This window comes from Leptidea sinapis, chromosome 26 (assembly GCF_905404315.1).
Source record: "Leptidea sinapis chromosome 26, ilLepSina1.1, whole genome shotgun sequence".
Lineage (NCBI taxonomy): Eukaryota > Metazoa > Arthropoda > Insecta > Lepidoptera > Pieridae > Leptidea > Leptidea sinapis.
The window spans coordinates 1401788-1421487 of record NC_066290.1 but is presented as its reverse complement, the minus strand read 5'-3'; the positions used below and the strand labels follow the sequence as shown (position 1 = coordinate 1421487).

The 19700-nt window shown below is 35.1% G+C and overlaps 2 protein-coding genes across 2 annotated transcripts; both read left to right on the top strand.

The window, feature by feature from the left end:
- The first annotated feature begins 2484 nt into the window (after window positions 1–2484).
- LOC126972307 (uncharacterized) lies at window positions 2485–13162 on the top strand. Its single transcript, XM_050818967.1, has 8 exons — window positions 2485–2682; window positions 4917–5083; window positions 5449–5556; window positions 6574–6609; window positions 7321–7449; window positions 8711–8806; window positions 9459–9671; window positions 10271–13162. Exons 1-8 carry the CDS (start codon window positions 2640–2642, stop codon window positions 10337–10339), a joined length of 861 nt encoding a protein of 286 aa, XP_050674924.1. The 5' UTR covers window positions 2485–2639; the 3' UTR covers window positions 10340–13162.
- Window positions 13163–16970: 3808 nt separating this feature from the next.
- On the top strand, window positions 16971–19410 carry LOC126972588 (cilia- and flagella-associated protein 206-like). Its single transcript, XM_050819444.1, has 3 exons — window positions 16971–17181; window positions 18501–18736; window positions 19213–19410. The coding sequence occupies exons 1-3, from the start codon at window positions 16971–16973 to the stop codon at window positions 19408–19410; spliced, it is 645 nt and encodes a 214-aa protein (XP_050675401.1).
- The last annotated feature ends 290 nt before the right edge of the window (window positions 19411–19700 follow it).

The following is a 19700-nucleotide window of genomic DNA, read 5'->3' as shown; positions in this document are numbered from 1 at the left end:
TTCAAAAAGCGCGTAGACCTTCTTTAAGTCCGGCAACGCTCCTGTGATTCCTCGGGTGTTGCAAGAGAAAGAGGGCGACGGTGATCACTTAACACCAGGTGACCCGTACGCTCGTTTGTCCTCCATTTTCCATAAAAAAGGAGGTTTTCAATTCGATTGTTATTTTTTTATGTTTTATTCTTCTTTAGTTAAATGCGGAATGTTTGCCTTTTGGTCCCATAAAAATTAAATACATAGTTTGACCCAGTAGTTTTCATTTTATGAATATTTTTGTTTACATGAATGATGTTATTATAGTTTGTGTACTGCTTTTTTATGACTTTCATTTAGATTTATTATATCTTTTTTATTATTAACCCGTTGGTCGATAAGAAGGTCTTAGGCTACCTATGATTCATAGCTATCAAACGTTTTTCATGATATTTCAGTGTCTCACAAAAACGTGAAATACGGGAGCTATATTGTTTAAGGCACGCGGAACCTTTCGTAGGCCTAACCCATAGCCTATTTACAAAAAAATACTATATAATATATGACAATAAAAAGCAACGAAATTTTATAGTTTACCTGATTAATGACACTAAAAAGTAAAAAAAAAACTTCCTTCATAAAAACCGACTTCAAGAACTGAAAAGTATAAAATAACCTAATAAGTAAATATTTAATTGTACTGTAGCATTAACACAAGGTCATTTGACCATAACAGTGTAAGCCATAAGGTCATAATTCTATAGGTCATAAGGAGTTATAATTCGGCTTTAAGCAACCAGTTCAGCCATTTTAAAATATTGGGCGCTTCGAACCTGAGGTGATGCCACTGACCACTCTAGAAATCTTAAACCATGACCAACCCACAATATGCAGCATTACTGATATGTTTTATTAATGTATTTCTGTGGAATAGATAGAAATGAGCCAGCAGGTAGGTAACCTGATAAGATGACAGCTATCACCCATAGGTACAGGTAGCCCTCACCACATGGCAATAAAAATTTATAATCACATCCCAAACGATATTAAAAATAAAGAGAAGCCTTCTCTATTTAAAAGACATCTTAATTTTTTTTTAGTTTCAAAATGCTTCTACCATTTACCTACCCGAATTTTTTAATTACACTAAGTGTGAGAATTAGTTACAATATAGTATAAGAATGTATAAAATGTATAAGACTTATTTATTTTATGTGTAACATTGCTGTGCCCTTGGAGGGCGTCACATATTGTCTACCCATTAATGTACCTACCATGTGACTTGCAATAAAATATTTTGATTTGATTTGGTATTGTTACCCCCTTGGAGAATTTTGTAGGTGCAATTTTGTTTTGAAAAATGTCAGATGAAGCTGGAAAGATTTACTTCTAAAGCTAATTAGTGAGATTAACACCAACACTTAGAGCTTTGAATTACTTCATGGGACTAACCAGCTTGTGTTCAAGTCCTCACTATTTACATTCCAAGAATAACCATACAGTATTCTATTATAAGTACCTATTGGTATTTGTTACACAAAGTTATGCTTGTTGTACCTGACTCCTGGAACACCTAAAACACAGAGTACGGATGGATACTTACATATCCTAAATGAAGGAATAGGGTCCCAACTAAGAGTAGTATTCTTTTATTTATTTAATATTTAGTCATAAACAACATAAGTCTGAAGAAATAACATGTACGTATTCATGCAATGACGTTCTAGAACGTCATTGTGTTAATGTCTTATTTAAGTACTTAACTTAAATAAAAGTATGTAGGTATATTAAGCATGTTATCAAGATGTGAAACAATTAATGAGTGAAAGAAATATTATACCTACCTACATGTTACAAGATACTTAGGCCCTTAAAGAGCAGTCAGCAGCTACGCAGTAGTACCAATGGATAGTACCGAATTTTTATCTATTTACCTACATAATTAATATAATAATGTAGGTACGTAAGTAGTAACAGGGTCATATCCTACTATTAATGGTAACTACAAAAATAGCAGGCTATTGTAGGGTGAATATCTATCTCCACATGCAAAGCAGCTAACGGAATGATGATTGCTGAATAATCTATGAATGTACGCACTAGTACTAGTTTTATTCACAAATCTGAATTCTGAATTCAAAATAATTAATAAACATAGCCGTGGCGTAGGTCCTTAATTAGGTTACTATATATTATGGTTAATGGCCAATGGGTGTCATTTTCATTAATGAACTGCAGTCTGCAACAAGCCATAGAAATGGTCGCGTTCGCGGCGCGCAGTTTTAATATTCTTTGGTTCTGTCTGGTCTTCAACAAAATATAAAAAATGTGTTCGTTTATGCACATTATTTCATTGATTAAAAAGATGGCAAATATTGAAAGATAATTTCAAAAGCTTTGACAAATATATTTTATGTTTCTGATAAACAAATATAAATAATAAATTAGAACGCATCACTCAAATAACGTGGGTCTTGTCACCTTGTGTGTTGTATATTATTTTGTAGGGCAGGGCAGCCGGCCGGCAGCCGAATTTTAACGATGTCACACTCGGCTATATTCGTTGCGACGCCGTGTAGCACTTAGCGCGTAGGTATATTATTGTGTGGCTACTCTGAAGTCTGAACAGTGAACTGTGTCGCTAGCGGGATCTACTTGTTCCAAAGAAAATGGCAGATGTAACTAAAGAAGATCTTGAAAAGGAAATTTCAAGTGAGTTAACTTATTTTATAATTTAAAGATTTAAAATATTTTGGTTAAGTTTATACTATACTTTTTGTACCTAATACACTCAGCCTGATGGTCGCTTAATGGCTTCTCAAGTGTTCTATAGAAGTTATATTTTGCATAGGATTAATTCGAAATATCTCTGTTATTATAAGGTCAAACTAAAAATGTTTCAAGTAAAAGTTGTTTTGTAACGTTGTGCGGGATTCTTCCTGTATGCGCCAGAAATTAATATGCCGTCTATCGACTTGTATACTGATGGTTTATTTTTATTCAAGGCGTAAGTTGTTACATCAATATTCCACGTATGATACGAGAAAATGCGTGAGTGTCTAGTTTTTTATAAGCCATGAAATAATGCGCATCTATACTAGAATTCGTTTTTGTATGAAGCATTTTATCGAAAATTTAGGAAATTTCATCAAATAAAATTATATTAACTAAAATTATTTATGTTTTCCCAAGCATTGAAACCCGCCATATTTTTGGACAGTGACAATTGTTGACAGGCGGCATTTGACACTTGACAGTTTTATTTTTGAGGGATATAAGATGATGTTGCCATCGTAAAATTTTATCTACGGAGCAATAAAATATTTGCTCGCACCAAACTTGTAAGTAATATACATGAAACATTTTATGGCGCCATAGTTCCAGCGAAAATTTTCAAATGAGGGGATGTAGAACAAGGGGGCAATGCCCGCCCGCTGCGCGGGGCTCGCGCAGCTACGAGTTATTGGTGGGAAGAGCTCGTCGCTGCTACTTTTGTTTCTTATCGATGCGTACATAGTATAAAAATAAGCAGTTGTATAACTTTATAATTTTGAATTATCTACAATAATATAACATAATATACGTCAGTCTGTCTGTTTCTTATCTTTTCAAGATTTAATTGCAAATTAATTGTTGTACAGATTTTAATGAATTTTGGCAGGAAGATTTTTTGAACTCTGGGATTCTTATGGTAAACTACAACTTATTCGTAGAAGATTATGAAAATTCTCGTCCTAACCGTATTTACCGACCAGCCAAACCAACGTTAGCAATATTTAGTCTTAAGTTGATGCTGAAAGAAAATTGATTGAATAAGGCGTTACTTTGCGGAAATCCATAATTATACAAATGATTTAAGTTTTCCTTAGTGTTAATTCCGCCAATATTTGTTTTTAAAACAATTCGACGTGTTTCGCCTCTACACGAGGCATCCTCAGGACGTGTTGTCTCGCCTAAATCTGGCACGAGACTGAATCAAATGAGCTGGAAGCCGCTCTTTTAAACCCTCGTCCCATGACGCGCTGTGATTGGTCGGCTGTTGTGACGCTTACCAAAAGAAAGGGAAAGTTGTAAAATTTGTTGAATAAGATTAACTTCGATAAATTTTTTTCAACGGAAGCCACGTAATTTTTTATTATTTTCGTCTTCCTTTTTCTTATGATTAAAAAAAAATTCAACAGCTTTGTGTTCCATTTTTATGTTTCCTAATCTTATTGTTTTTTATTTCAATGACTGTCCGCGGTTTCTTCTTACTTCCCCAAATAGAATAAAACACTTTTTGCCGACTAGTAATATTTAGTTTTCCTTGGACATCAAAATACAAAGTAGTATTTGTGGTGATTGTAACCTCCTTTTTTTTTTAGTAGTTTCATCCATGCCAAATTGCTAGAATCCATTGAACCGTTGACCTCAACTATTATGCCCGCATCCACTAAACTGTCGGGACTCGATTCACGAAATTAACGGGAGGCCCTAAGGCTCAATTTCCAAATTCTCTTGTTTATTCCAATGATCCAAAGCAATTTTTTTCATAAACTATACCGTGTGATTATAACATATTATTGGAATATTTTTGTAACATTTCTTTCACTTAATTTCCGGGACCTTTTTTTCTTTTATCTATAATATAAAAATGACCGTTTTTTATTGCGGTAACTTAGCAAGCATTACCACATTTTTTTCGAATTTTAACTCAATACCTCAAGGTACTGTTAAATATACATCCCTATTCGGGTCTGCGAGCGACTAAACACAGTGTTGTCATATGACGTCATCGCGCCATAGTGCGCATTTCGTATCTCAAACGCTCACAACTATTAAATAATGCAAAGTCATATAATTTTGATATAAATAAGTATCAACGATGATGTCTGTCCATCCTCGTTTAGGGAATGACTGTACTGTTAAATAATCATTTATTGATTGTTAATTAATTTGTACCGTAGAAATTCTTCAAGATGCAAACTTAGCAGAAATTGCAACTAAGAATGTCGTACAGAAATTGGAAGATAAGTTTGGCACAGATTTGAGTGACAAGAAAAAGCTGATAGATCAGCTTGTGATGGACTATGTTAACAGCAAGGAATCGGATAATGAGGATGAAGATGACGAGGTAACTATGGGTGGCTATAACTATTAATGATCAGTCGTGTGTTGTACCCTTTTAGCATGGAAAAACAAAAATCATTGATAAAAATTCAGATGAAATAAGCAGTGGCAACAAACTCATAGCTAATATTATAATTTATGACGTATTTCAAATTCAGTTTTCAAAATATTTTTATATAATATACTTTGCAAGATGATTGAAAAAACAAAAAGACCATTTGATACCATCATGACCATAAAATCATATTAATTTTGAAATACTTGATCACAGCCCCATGTCAATCGTTAAACAGACCATATCCCAATGCAGAGTACTTCCTCGTGGTCATACTGATCTTGTCATTAAGTAATTTATTAATATTTTCCCAGAGCGAGGAAGAAAAGAAACCAGTGAAGCGAGCTGCAAAAACAAAGAGAGCGCCCAAGGAGAGCTCTGATGAGGAAGAAGAGGACGGGTCTAATGAGAGTGAATCCGAGGTTTGCATTTCTTATAAATATATCCCTTCGCGATCCGATTCCTCGAGTCGATTACCTTCTTTGGCAACTAACAAACGTAAAAGTAAAGGGTATATTATGATTGTTTGGGCTCTTCAATGCCTTCTATATAATAATTAGTAAGCAACTTGTCACAATAGGGCTAGGTAAAAAAAGAGCATGTACTGATAATCTTATATATAAAATTCTCGTGTCACAATGTTCGTTCCCGTACTCCTCCGAAACGGCTAAACCTTCATGAAATTTTGTGAGCATATTGAGTAGGTCTGAGAATCGGCCAACATCTATTTTTCATTCACCCTTAAATTTTTTTTCATTAAATTTTTGGACGAAATTTTTTGTTTTTATTTTTTATAATGTGGAATTAAAAATACATATGAATTCAAATTTTTACCCATCTACGATCAACAGTTACTTTTTTGTATCGCGATTTTAATATCGGCCATACAACGTTTGCTGAGTCAGCTAGTAACTGTATATTATAGATTCGTCCGTCCTACAAGATGCCTTGCGGCTAAAAAGACCGTTCCCCGCAATTCCGACACAGTGGCGCCAAGCTTGCAAGCGCCATAGAGTATATTATAGTCTGTTATTGACCCAAGAGTAACTTTCGTTATCAACTTATTTGTTCTCCGAACAATGATCAATATTATCGACTATCGGATTTTTGCCCAACCTTCGTAAAACGGCGGCAATTTAACTTTATCGTGGTACCAAAACACAAGAATTTCTAACTTCTAACTGCCTGATTCATAACTAAATGCTGATGTAAGGTATGACGCTATGTACTTAATTATAAAACGTGTTTTTAAGTTATCGAACATTCGGTAAAATTCTTTATTCATAATCATTTATTAATCCTCCGATAATTAGCATGCCTCTTATATTATTATCGAATCACACCTCTCCGGGTCCATGCTGGGTCCTTCAGCCTACTACAACATTATGCTATAAAACTATTGGTAGACAAAGTTTTTATTTTATTTCAATTGCTTGCAGGAAGAGAAAAAGCCAGCTAAGAAGGGAAAGAAGAAGGTAAGACAAACAGCTGCTTTAACTTCATATTACATTCCATAAACGTCATACATATATTATATTCACAATACAGAAAGTTCACTTGAAACTGTCCTCAATTTTTTAAATATTTACGTAGGTATTCTTTGAAGTGAAAACTTTTTTAGCCGCGTTGGTCACTTTTTGGTAGGGGAAAATCTTATGGTTTCGCGTCACCGACATGCTCATGACCGGCGCACGCGATAAAAAGTGAGGAAAATAATTAATTATTAAAATCGTGGTTCGACTATGTTTACTCACAAGTGACTGATGTTATTGGGAGTACGTAGTTTTTGGTAGATATATCAATCTACCCTTTTTTGCACTCTTACGGCCGTTCCCAATATTTAGTCTATCTCTTACTTAACTATATCTGTCCCAATAAACTTATCGACGGTAACTCACCTTATCCGTACACGCTGTCTGTTAATGGGACGATGTATAGCGATAGAAGTTTGTATGGAAATTTCAATTCACGCGTCCCAATATAAGGCGATAAGAATGACTTATCGGGTATATTGGGACTGCTTCAGATTACTGACAGTAGAAGGTAGTAATATATCTCTATCTGTAGATAGTGTATTGGGAGAGGCCGTTAGTGCGTCAAACTAACTGAATAATGTTTAAACTGTTAAAAATTCCATGACAAATATTTAGAAAAATTTGTTTGAATAAAATATGTTGATTATTCAGGCTGATGTTGACGAAGACAGAAAGCCGGCAAAGCGCGCTGCCCCGCCTTCCAAAGCCTCCTTGAAAAAAGTTCGCAAGGATTCCTCCGACGAAGATGAAGACGTATCAAACAATAGCGATTCTGAAGAGGTGAGGTCATCTTTGAGACGTTGCTTCATGTTATTACGGAAATATTACAAAAACCGGTTTAAATTTTATTTTTAGTTTGAATTTAGAATACTTGTTAATGTAATTGTACTTGTAATACTTGAATATTTGTTTTTAAAACAATTCGACACGTGTTTCGCCTCTACACGAGGTATCCTCAGGACGTGTTGTCTCGCCAAAATCTGGGCCTTTTTTTGATTTTAGCTTTTGGATTTATAGTTATGGATTTCCGCAAAGTAACGCCTAATTCAATAAATTTTCTTGAATTTAGAAGTTTAATTTTATTTATTTTTAATGGGGTAGCAGTTGATGTTGTCTACAGATGTCACAACTCTTAACCTCGCCATTTTAATTATTTTAAATGTTAATGTTCTTTGCAGAGTAGGTCTCTGCTCTATCTGTTAATCAATAATAAATAAAGCCAACTTATAATATTATGGAGACAATTGTACTAATAGTACCTTCAAGAAAGAAAAAAAAAAAAAAAACAAAATAAAAATAGTATAGAATAGAATTGGTATGCAACTTACACTGTTACAGTAGGTATTTAAATTTATTAAATTATCCTGATTACTTCAGCCTTCACTGTTTTATTAATAAACGAAATCTAAAGTTACTCCAAGTTTAAAACTACTTCTCCTTGTCATGTAACTCTGTATTGACAAAGGTAAATATCGGCATCAAATCAATAAAGCATCGTGAGTACCTGTCAAAATAATTACAATGTTAAAGTTCCCCGATGATAAAAGTTTAAAAACATATAAATACAAAAAGTTTTAAATTTGGAATAAATTTTCTTTGCGTAAATAACTCAGAATAGTATCACAATTAATGAGATTATGAGCTCAGCCAGTGGCAGACAAATACATTGTTAGCTTAAGAATCTATTCCAAGCTGAATATTCAATTGAATATATACTTTTACAAGATGCTTTTGACTCAAAAATTATTTTTACAATTTATTTCATAGTCTACCTGTACCTATAGCCCAGTGGTTAGCGATCCTACCTACTAAGCTAGAGGTCCCGGGTTCGAATCCCGGTAGGGGCAAGCATTTATATGATGAATATGGATGTTTGTTTCCGAGTCATGGATGTTTAAATGTATTTATGTATGTTTAAGTAAGTATATTGTATTAAATATATCGTTGTCTTGTAACCCATAACACAGGCTATATATGCTTAACTTGGGGCAAGATAATTTGTGTAAAAAGTGTGTCAATATTATATTATATTATAATTCAGGACAGAAAGCCAGCGAAGAAAGGTAGAAAGAAGAAGGGCTCCGAAGATTCGGACAGTGACTGGGGAAAGAAGGAAAGGGCGGCTAAAGCAAAGAAGGTGGGCTGATTTTAAAACAAAAGTATTAACACTACTTAATAAAATCTTATAATTACATCAACAATAGTAAATAATTAATCTACTTTAAAATACAAGTTAAAAAATGAAATTATGTAGGTACATCTCGATAAACACATAATATTAAAAAAACCAGCCACTACCTAAACTCTATCTGCTACGGTGAGATTCTGACCCTGAATTTCTGTGTTTAACTGATTTAAGTAGGTAATAGAAAATACCACATAAATATGCCAGTTTTGTGATCCTTATAATGGATCCAGCATAATGGTGTTTTATATCTTAAAATAATTTGTATTTCTGTATTAAAAGATAGAACTGTAGCTGAAACTTTAACCCCCTTATTTATAATAGTCTGCTAACTTAAAGCATTGCAAATTCACACTCTGTCTTCTTGTATTGACTTAAGTCAGAATGAGAAAAAACACTCCTTAGCGGCTGTTTTAAGTTAGCGGACCATTATGAATAAGGGGGTATATGTATAACTATATAACTAGATATCTGAATACAAATGATATCTTCAATTGGGCCACTAAATTTTAAGAAAATCATACCTCGATTTTCAAATGTCACTGGAGATGCCAATGATATAACTGAAATTGTTAATTATGATTATCATATTTTTTTATTCTAGGGCGGCGCAAAGGCGGGGGGCAAGGCAAAAGGCGGTAAGGGTGGTGGATATACACGGCCGTTACGGCTGTCTCCCGCACTGTCTGAACTGATGGGTGCGGAGTCGATGCCGCGCCACGAGGTGGTCAAACAAGTGTGGAACATTATCAAGACGAAGAACTTGTACGACCCCAACAACAAACAGTTCGCCATCTGTGACGACGCGCTCTACAAGGTGAGACAGTCCTGTGTCCAGGTTGTGAGGGACGGGCAACAAGTGAGAAGCATGATCCAGGCGGTAGACCTTATGACCCCAACAATAAACAGTTCGCGATATGTGACGACGTGCTCTACAAGGTGAGACAGTCCTGTGTCCAGGTTGTGAGCCCCACAAGTGTGGTGCATGGTTAGGTTTATTCGAAAGTGATTAAATAAACTTAACTTCGTAATTTATAAAACAAGGAGTACTAAATAATAGGTAGTTAATTATTAGGTAGGGAATAGGTATCAAAACAATATCAGACATTGAAGTACATATTTTTATTAACTGTATTTTAGTTTTTTTTTATATAAGAGGGTGCAAACGGGCAATAGGCTCTGGCTGCAGGCGGTGGCTTATAGTGAAGTACTTTCTCGCCTTACTGAGGACACCAAGCTTTGTCGAGGCCTGTTTGGCCTTCTCTTCCTCGTTACCACGAAACTGATCGTCGTTCGAAATATAGACGCCAAGTATGCCAATACAGGCTGTATGTTGTCTTTGGATTAAAAAAAAAAACTTGTATTGTTTTATTTTCTGGCCACCATATTATTTTAAAGTATGTGTTATGTCCGCAGGTAATTGGCACGAAGCGATTCAGAACATTTGGCATGATGAAGTATCTGAAGACACATTTCCTAGACTAGGTGACATTATGAACACGTGGGTCCAGACATGTTGTATATGAAACGTTTGACTGACATTCAATGCGATACTACAGTGTAAGTTTGAGGTTATATTAATAAGCAATGGAGGCCTGTTTTTACTATTTTAGGTCACATGTCAATTAAATATTCTTATAGTGGTATTTAAGAAAACATTTGTTGGAAATGCGTTCGAAAACAGTTTGGCTAAGCGTATGCTGAGACGCAGACGACGCAGGTCCACACAGAGCAGCAGATTTTGTAACATATTTACGTACTAAGTGCTACGTATACTGTGGCGGAGTCACGTACGGCCCAGAAATGCGTCTGTCCTGCTCTACGTCTCGTTGTAGCGCCGGCACAGATTTCTGCGCGCTAATTCTTAATTTTGATGCAATTGCAAATCATTTCATTGAATTAGACTTTAAAAATAGTATATTACGCACTTAGGGAGAAAAGTAGGCCATTATTTCCAGCGGGTGGCAATGTCCTACTTATCTGACGTGGTGCGTATACGACTTTTTTCCCACCTGGGTGAATATCTGGCTTTTAGTCCCTGGTACGAGGGACAAAAGTCGTCTTGCCGGTATAGAATCGGCCACCCGTCTCCAGTACCAGGGACCAAAAGACAGCTTTTTAATGGAGGTGGGAAAAAAATATATTCAAAGAGGAGGCTTCGTAATGCGTAATTAATTATTGAAATTAAATGATTTTCATATTATGTATGTTGAATAAAAAAACTTACAAGCGACTTCTTGCAAAAGCATCAGCTTACAAAGAAACCGCCCCTGGTGTATTTAAATAATTTTTAAAAGTGATCCGTACTGTAAAAGCATATCTCGCTCACCTCATCCTAATTCTATGTACTGAATTTACTTCTCAACTAGAATACGTATATTAATATAATAATACGTATAAGCTTACGCTTAACCTTAAGGTTTCAATAAATTTAAATCTGACAGGGAAAGTAAAAAATAAAAAATTGTGTAGTTTTGGTGAAAACAGGCCTAAGTAAGTAGCCTAAACCTATTTACGTAAATAAGTACGTATTATAATTGTATTTAATTTAGTTTTAATCGATTTTTAGTCAAGTATTTGACCAAAATAATAATTAAATAATATAATTCTATGTAAGTGTTCAACCATACTGCAGTGCAGGTACTTTATTTTTACTATACATCAAAGCGAATTTAAACACTACGTTTATTTCATAACATAAATTGATGCCTTTATTGATGGAAAGATTATATATCAATTTGTGGTCATCAATCACTGATATTATTCAATTATTATTGTGAGTTTCGTTGATAATCAACAGGCAATAATGTATTCCATAAATCATTCCAAATACTAAGTCCCATTTGACAGATGTCAATTTGACAGTCGCGTGAAGACACCCTGGCAATATCTAGGATTAGTAAGGCAGAGCTTAATCTGTAATAAATAAACATATACTATAATTATAGGATTCTATAACCAAAAGGTAGCCACAACTCTAAAGCCGTTTTTAGACTTTTCGTCTGATTTTCGGTTTGTCTGTGCACGCTCGTCTTAAATAGGGCTAAACCAAAATTGCGTTCATTTCATTGCTATTATCTGAACGCAATTAAACTTTTTGAAAAGTGCGCGGTTAAAGACACGGGTGACCGATTGTTTTTATTAAAAAAAATTGTTAAGCAATCTGTCAAATGGAATTTCGTATGGAATGGATTGTAGACATAACATAAACTGAAATTTTGGGTGACAAACCTGACTGTTGACTGGGCTGTATGGCGTACAAGTATCTTTCTCGTCATAAAGGATGTTGATTAAAATGTTTGTCATGTGTAAATATATTGTGCATGACATAGTATGTTTAAATATTTTTTTTTTATATATTTTTTTACAAATATTTTTTAACTATACAATCTATCGTTTTGTAGGTATTCGCCCAAAACTGAATTTGTATTTATTTCGATGCGATTAAGTAATTAATTATTTTAAGTTAAATGTTCCTTATTTACAATAAAACATATTATGTTCCTTTTAGTCATATTATTATTTATTCAATCATAAATTTGCCTAAAAAAGAAGTAAGAATGAAATGACATGAATTAAAATATATATAAGTAGATACGTCGACCACTTATTAAATTATAAATATATTATTATAATACACCATTAAAGTGATCTCAAAATTTTTATTTTTCAAATCAACACTTAATTTTAATGAAATCTAACTTCTAATAATTTATATTAAGAATGTTTATTTTTCTTGATTATAAATCTTTTTGAAGTGAAAAATTTCTTTAGTGGCGTTGAGCAGCACTTTTGTTGGGATGGGTATTAAACGTTAAACTCGCGTCAGGGCACGTGGCCTGATCTAAGATTCGTAAGGCAGTCGTTGAAATTATGGATGAATATTGATTTTTCTGAGAGATTAACTTTTTAATGTAAAATAATTGTAATAGTTCTGAAGTGTTAAATTTTTTATGTGATATAAATAATTTATACTGACAATTATTGTCAGTTTATGTGTATGATAGCGCAATAAATGAATATTGCATTTAACCATTTATGTGGCTAGTACTTTTATACTGATAAAGAAAGCAATTCGGGCGAAATTATTCCCTAACCATTCCAAAATATTCAAAAATGCACAACGTTTACTGTTCAAGTTTTCACTTCTGTCGGCACTCCCGGAGTGCAACCCGTTATTTTTTTTAATAATTCTAAATCGCAGCTCAAGGTTTAATAATATAAATAAATGTGTGTGTAAAAATAAGAATAAACTTGATGTAACGTACAATTGATAAGGTTTGAAAATAAAATCGTTGTGGCAGCGTCTTTCAGTGTTTTATTAAAATTGCCTCCTTCTGTAGACAGACAAGAAACAGTAGTTGCTTGGTTTTTTTTGAGCTCTTCTCGTTATAAATAAAGAGCTACATAAAAAGGTTTAGGTTTGATGCTACATAAAGCTGGACACATATTTTTCTAATTAAACCTAACCAATTTTAGTGAATTCTAACCTAACCAATTTTAATGAATTGCAATTTTTTTTTAAATAAATAAATCGAGAACAAGCAAATTATTGACACGGGAGTGGGTCAGGGATTGGAAATAATACTCCGCTTATAGGAACGAGTCTTTATTTGCGTTCACTTTTTCTGAACTTGCACATGCCGGTCTGCCGCTGTTCCTTTTGTGGGCGGCAGTACCTTCAACGCGTCACACTGCACCGAACACTAAGTCTCTTCTATCTTCTTCTTGGAACACTTCCACTTTTCACTACTTCTTCTTTTCTTCTTCTTCTTTACACTTTCGAGTCAGAACTAGAACTGCCGTAGGCTACGCTTAGTACGGCTTATATACCCCCGGATCTGTTCCATTTTCAAAATGATTCCATCTTTTAAATTTAAATTGTACTAGAAAATTCTTTTAACTATTTTTATCCTGCTTACACATTTTCCATCCCTTTTTTTCTGTTCGATTTGATCCTGAACTTACTAGAAATTTCCATTAACTTTACAAAACCCAAAAAAATTCCATACACTGGTAGGTGTATCGAACCCGGGTCTACAGCGTCTAAAGTAAACACTTTTCCGCTGAGCTACGAATATTGCTGACGGAGCTGTTGAAATTAACAATGTTTTGAAGCTTGACAACTCTCGTCATACACTTCGAAGCGTTGCTACGCAACATTATTAAATATGGTACAATAATTGACAGGTCCCCAGACAAGACCCGCTTATCAGAATGGGACAGATGAAAGCACACAGTCAGAAAATAAAAACAATAGAGTCACTCTTTTTAACTGATTTAAAAAAAGGAGGAGGTTCTCAATTTGTCCGTGTGTTTTTTTATGTTATGTGTGTCTATTTCAGGCCTTTCGACTGGGTGAACCGATTTTGATTTTTTTATATTTGAAAGCTGTTGCTTCACCAAGAGAAAACAATAAAAACCTTAAATTTGCTATAAGTATGCGCGCAACAAATTTACGAACAACTCAATATCGCGCCAACGTTGGGTTCTGCTTATGGGATCCATGACAAAGTAACGGAACTCTTCAATTCATATGATCAACGATACTAGGCCGAATCTTTTTCTTGCTATCCGGATATTTGAGTCACCTACTGTGACGTCGTAATGGTCAAGTAATTGTCGTAGTAAAATATGATGATCAATGGAACTCCTGAATGACTTACAGTAAGTGTGCGATCTGTGGCAGAATTTCTAACAGTCTGTAATAATATTGCAATGCGCTTACATTCATTGCTGCATATCAAAATTTTGTAGATGTATCCAAATTATTAGTTAGTGTAGAATGTAGATTCACTAAAAATCGAAAAATAAAAAAACTAAAAAAAACCACTGACTTCTAAAACACTATTCCAAAACAAAAGATATATTATTTTTGGAGTCGGTGACAGTCAAGGTGGGTTTGTAACTACATACATAGTTATAGGTGAGATGTGCTTGAGTTGGACACGCGACGTGAGGCAAGAGGCGAGAGCGGAGCCGCGGCGGTAGGATACTGATTCATAAATAATTCATAATAATCGTTCCTAGATTTATTAATTTGATTGTATAAAAATACGTAATTACTTTTATACTTTTTAGTGCATATTATATCTATTATTTTGGAATAGATTTTTTGAAGTCAGTTGCTTTTTTTTTAATTTTTTTTTAAGGCCTAGTGGACAATGATTAGCAATTTTGTGTAATAGGAACGGCTTACAAGAACGTGAACTTTTACATACTAGTACTATTCACACGTTATCACGGAAGTATCGTTACCTAGTGATGATCGATACTTATTTACATCGCAAATATGTAAAAGCTAATATTTTTCAGCGTTCCCATACACGAGATAATGAAAGAGAATTGGCGCCACTTGGTAGCAAGAGAGAGATGTGAAGAAATTTACAAACCAAATAAGCATATTTATATTTCACCACTAAAGTATTTAAGTTTTTTGGAATTAACCACATTTAAAATTTGACAAAACCTGTCATTTAAATATAATATGTTGATGTCCACTTACACTACATATACCAAACAGATACCCTGGAAAAGATATCCAAGTCTAAAAGACAATTTTTTTTTAATTTAAGGAACTTAACATTTAAATAACCAGTTTAACAAATTAATTTATGAAAATATTTTTTTTATAGTTTCTCTCATTAAAGGTTACCTTAATTTATTAAAACCTTTAGAACGTAAAGAAGTAACATAAACACAAACCATTAAATAAACATAGAAACTTTCCCCTTTATAATATGAGTGTGATTTTTGATTAAGAACTTAAAAACCTCCTACTGAACAGATCTTGATCGGAAAATAGGGACAGACTGACGAACATATAACTCATAGGAACCCTCTTTTTCGTCTGGGTTTAAAAAAATACCTAACTACTACTCCACTGATGTCACTGTCCAAATCAGGTTGTTAATTCAAAATACGCAGCTAAAACTGAAATAGTGTTTATATTGCTGCCTATTGGCCATTAATATTTTTGAAAACTGGAATAAATGCAGAAATATATAGACATAGCAGTGGAAGCATATTATGGTGTCATTTGTGGCATGTGCCATATTTCTGCTTTGATTTTGTATGAGGTGCATTGTCTATATGTATAGAACGTCATTGAGTACAGTAGATAAATAAAGGTATTTTGCGAGAATTTTATTTGCGATTATAAAAAATATAATAACTTTAATTTTAAAATCAGTTTCTGGTTACAGGATCATCCTGCCACTACAAGTAGCGCCCGTTCACGAGCACGACGCATGGACTAGCCATCGCCTCCCTCGACAACATCTGATAACCTATACATAACAAAAACATATAATAAATGGGTACATAACAAAATCATATAATTACAACTTGTGGCACGCGAGCACTTGCCCCTAGCCTTTTTGTCTCGATTTATTACCTACATATTGACCTAAAAAATAGGGGCTTTTATTGCCACTATTTTCTCGGTCTGTAGTATTTTTAAAGAGATTTGTAAATTTTGTGCCCCTGTTGCTCTGTCCATTCTCTATGTTCATGGATCCTTCTTTTCACTGAGCTCTTTCCACCTGAGCCAACCGTTCGAGTACGCATGGGTCTTAATTTTGGTATATCTTGTTCAGATTATGGCTCCATCTACAGAATCTGCTTTACTGTTGATAACCAGCTGAGCCCCAATAATTGCATATTAGGAAAATGACTAGAGATGTCGCTCTTTTAAATTTAAACAATTTGTTATTTTATAATGATACCAAACCTTCACTTAAGGGATTAATTATACAAATTATGAACGATGCGGGACTCGAACCGCGACTGAGCCAACCGTTCGAGTATAGTAGCCAATTTTAATTTTTTAGAGTATTAAAAAAGAAGTGTACCTAAAGGTCATCACGACATTTACACATAGATGCCAACAGCGCAAATAATAGGGAAAATTTAGAAGAATAAAAACGTCGTTTTCGGCAAATGCTTTATCAAGGGAACTAGAGCGACCATATCTATAGATTTCCCAGAAATATGTGATCAATGTTTTCGACTTGTCTAATGGTTACCATAGAAACAAGTCACATTCCTTAACATTCCTTTCATCGTTGGTATTTTAGTTGGTATAATATAGCATTTGTACATACATAATACAACCATGGCTTGTAACGAAAACGTAATAAAAAACATCGCAAACGAAATCGCCAGGAACTGCCAAAGCCAAAGCCAGACAACTGTAGACCCGGAGTTCGTCATATTTCTAATAGATCTACTGTTTCTTAACCCGAAGTATGGGAAGTTGTTCTCGAAGTCAATCAGTCGGAATAACTTGGAATATTTTGTGAATCAATGTGTTTCTATGCTCACAAGTAAGTTGAATTCTTCGTTTCAATTAGTTCTTATTTAATTGAAATGATAAAACCAGTAAAACTATTTTAATTTGCAGATTTCGTACGGTTCAGCATTGGCATCATGTCTATTTCCACCGCAAAACAGCAGTGCAATTTTAGTGTATTTTTGTTTTCCAGTTTGGGTGTGGGTGTTATTACTTGCTTATCAAATATTCCATGTGAATTTTGACAGCAACTTATTTGTGCCTTGTTTCAATACAATATCGCTGTCTTCGACGTCTTTGAGCGAAACCCCCTGATATTGCAAAAGTCCGCAGTGAATAAGGAGGGGACTGGTTTGAGGCTCTTGCTCTCTCTGCCCCCTCCAAAATATGCGAGACAGCATGTTCCTAACTGTGGGCGCCCAGGGACTGATTATCCAGGACTACACAGTCCTGAACCGGCCTGGGGGGGTCTATTTAAACAAGTGTACGGGTCACCTGATGTTAAGTAATCACCGCCGCCCACATTCTCTTGCAACACCATAAGAATCACAGGAGCTGGAGAAGGCGAACGCGCTTTATTTGAATGTCGTATCGCCATGGAAACACTGCACAAGGAAGCCAAAGCTTGGTTGTATGAGGAAGAAAATTCCTTGAAAGAATGGAGCCATACATACAGATGGTGGAGATGATATTTTAATTTGTGGCGTGTCATGCGAAGGTGGAATTCCGCGGTAGGAAACAGGTCAAACAGCTCTTCGGAACACTCATAATATGATAGATGCAGTAGATTACACACAATGAAGCGACGTCTTCACGCAACGCCAGGTTTTTTTTATTACAGTAAAGGACGAGACGAGCAGGACGTTCAGCTGATGGTAATTGATACACCCTGCCCATAACAATGCAGGGCGGCTCGGGACTCTTGAAAAACCCAATAATTCTGAGCGGCACTACAATTGTACTCGTCACCTTGAGACATAAGATGTTAAGTCTCATTTGCCCAGTAATTTCATTAGCTACGGCGCGCTTCAGACCGAAACACAGTAATGCGAACACACTACTGCTTCACCGCAGAAATAGGCGCCGTTGTGGTACCCATAATATAGCCGGCATCCTGTGCAAAGGATGCCTCTCACTGGTGATCGAGCTGTTCAGCAGTTCAATTGGCAATCGTTCGATATTTTCAGACCCAATATTCCGATATTATGGCAAGGCTTTAAAGGAGGAGTTCCTCTCCGAATGAAGTAACAAGCTCAATACTCCTTTTCAATTATTTAAAATATCTACCGTTCTTCATATTTAAAGCTTAAAACCAACTCTTCCATAAGTATAATATGTATGAGTGTTTTTTAGAAAGTGAGACATCAGTCAACACGATGAAAATGCAATTCATAATGCATACAAGTTACGATACACTACAAAACCTCATCGACAAGCATCTGAGCTCGATTGAGCAATGTCTGAAGCCACTCATCGATGAAATACTTGACGAAGACCCTGATGGTGACGCGATGACCAAGAAGCTGTTCAGGAAGATATCCATTTATATAATACTTTCGAGTGGGTTGGGCAACCCCGGAATTATTACGGTAGGTCCTTAAATTTTTGCAAAACTTTTTAATTGAACGCCAAGGACAATACCCTAGGAAGAAAAAGAAGGATTAGTGCGGAATGGGCCGTTGGCTTTCACGCGGGAGGTAAATATTCGATCACTGCCATGTACCAATTTATTTTAGATGAAGGAAAACATCTTGAGGAAATCTATACATACCAATTCAAAGATTGTGTGTGAAGGAATATTGTACTAGACTTAGATACAGAAAAATGAAATTACGAAATTATCAAGATGTCACCGTTCGCGTAACGTGGGTTCGTAACGCTCTCGTTAGGCATTCACCAGCTTACACCCCAAGTCAATAAATCACCGTTCGCATAACGCTAGCGTTCGTTCGTAACGCTCTCGTCACGCATTCACCAGTAGAGAAGTTTTACTTCTAAAACAAGTAATGCTTGCGATGTGCATGGGTTGAAATTGGTTTCAAAATAATAAATGCCTAACTTCCAGACGCTGAAGGATGGCTTGGCAGCTTTAGAGAGCATATTCTCACTGGATGACTTAAAGGTGTTTGTCGCGATGCCGAAGGATGAGAAGCGTATGCAGGTGGAAGAGCTGATGCAGGTGGCCTCGGGAGTGAGGCTGTTCAATCGAGACTGTAAGAAAGGCGGAGAGGGCATCCCTGATTGTAAGTGCGACAATTTGTAAATACTAGTTAAATTATGTAATTACTTAATTTATTAAAACTTTATTTATTAACACGGCTTTACTCAAGTTTATCGATGTTGTCGACCAACCTATTTTTGACTATTCGGAGGTTCTTCATACGTCTAGGCTGGACGTTATCAAGAACCCACTTGACTCACCCTGATGAAGGACATCTGAATGATCCGCAGCCAGTCGGTACCCACACCGATACAACGTGAGTAAAGCCGTGTTAGTAAATAGTGTAATTGTAATTTCATATTAATAAATGAACCTAATCAATGGGAAATACA

Bases quoted from the DNA above. Each gene is read 5' to 3' on its own strand.
- LOC126972588 (XM_050819444.1), top strand. From the start codon at position 16,971: ATGGCTTGTAACGAAAACGTAATAAAAAACATCGCAAACGAAATCGCC. The intron at 17,182-18,500 runs GTAAGTTGAATT...AGTGTTTTTTAG, and splicing joins ATGTGTTTCTATGCTCACAA to AAAGTGAGACATCAGTCAAC. The intron at 18,737-19,212 runs GTAGGTCCTTAA...CCTAACTTCCAG, and splicing joins GCAACCCCGGAATTATTACG to ACGCTGAAGGATGGCTTGGC.
- LOC126972307 (XM_050818967.1), top strand. From the start codon at position 2,640: ATGGCAGATGTAACTAAAGAAGATCTTGAAAAGGAAATTTCAA. The intron at 5,557-6,573 runs GTTTGCATTTCT...AATTGCTTGCAG, and splicing joins CTAATGAGAGTGAATCCGAG to GAAGAGAAAAAGCCAGCTAA. The intron at 6,610-7,320 runs GTAAGACAAACA...TTGATTATTCAG, and splicing joins CTAAGAAGGGAAAGAAGAAG to GCTGATGTTGACGAAGACAG.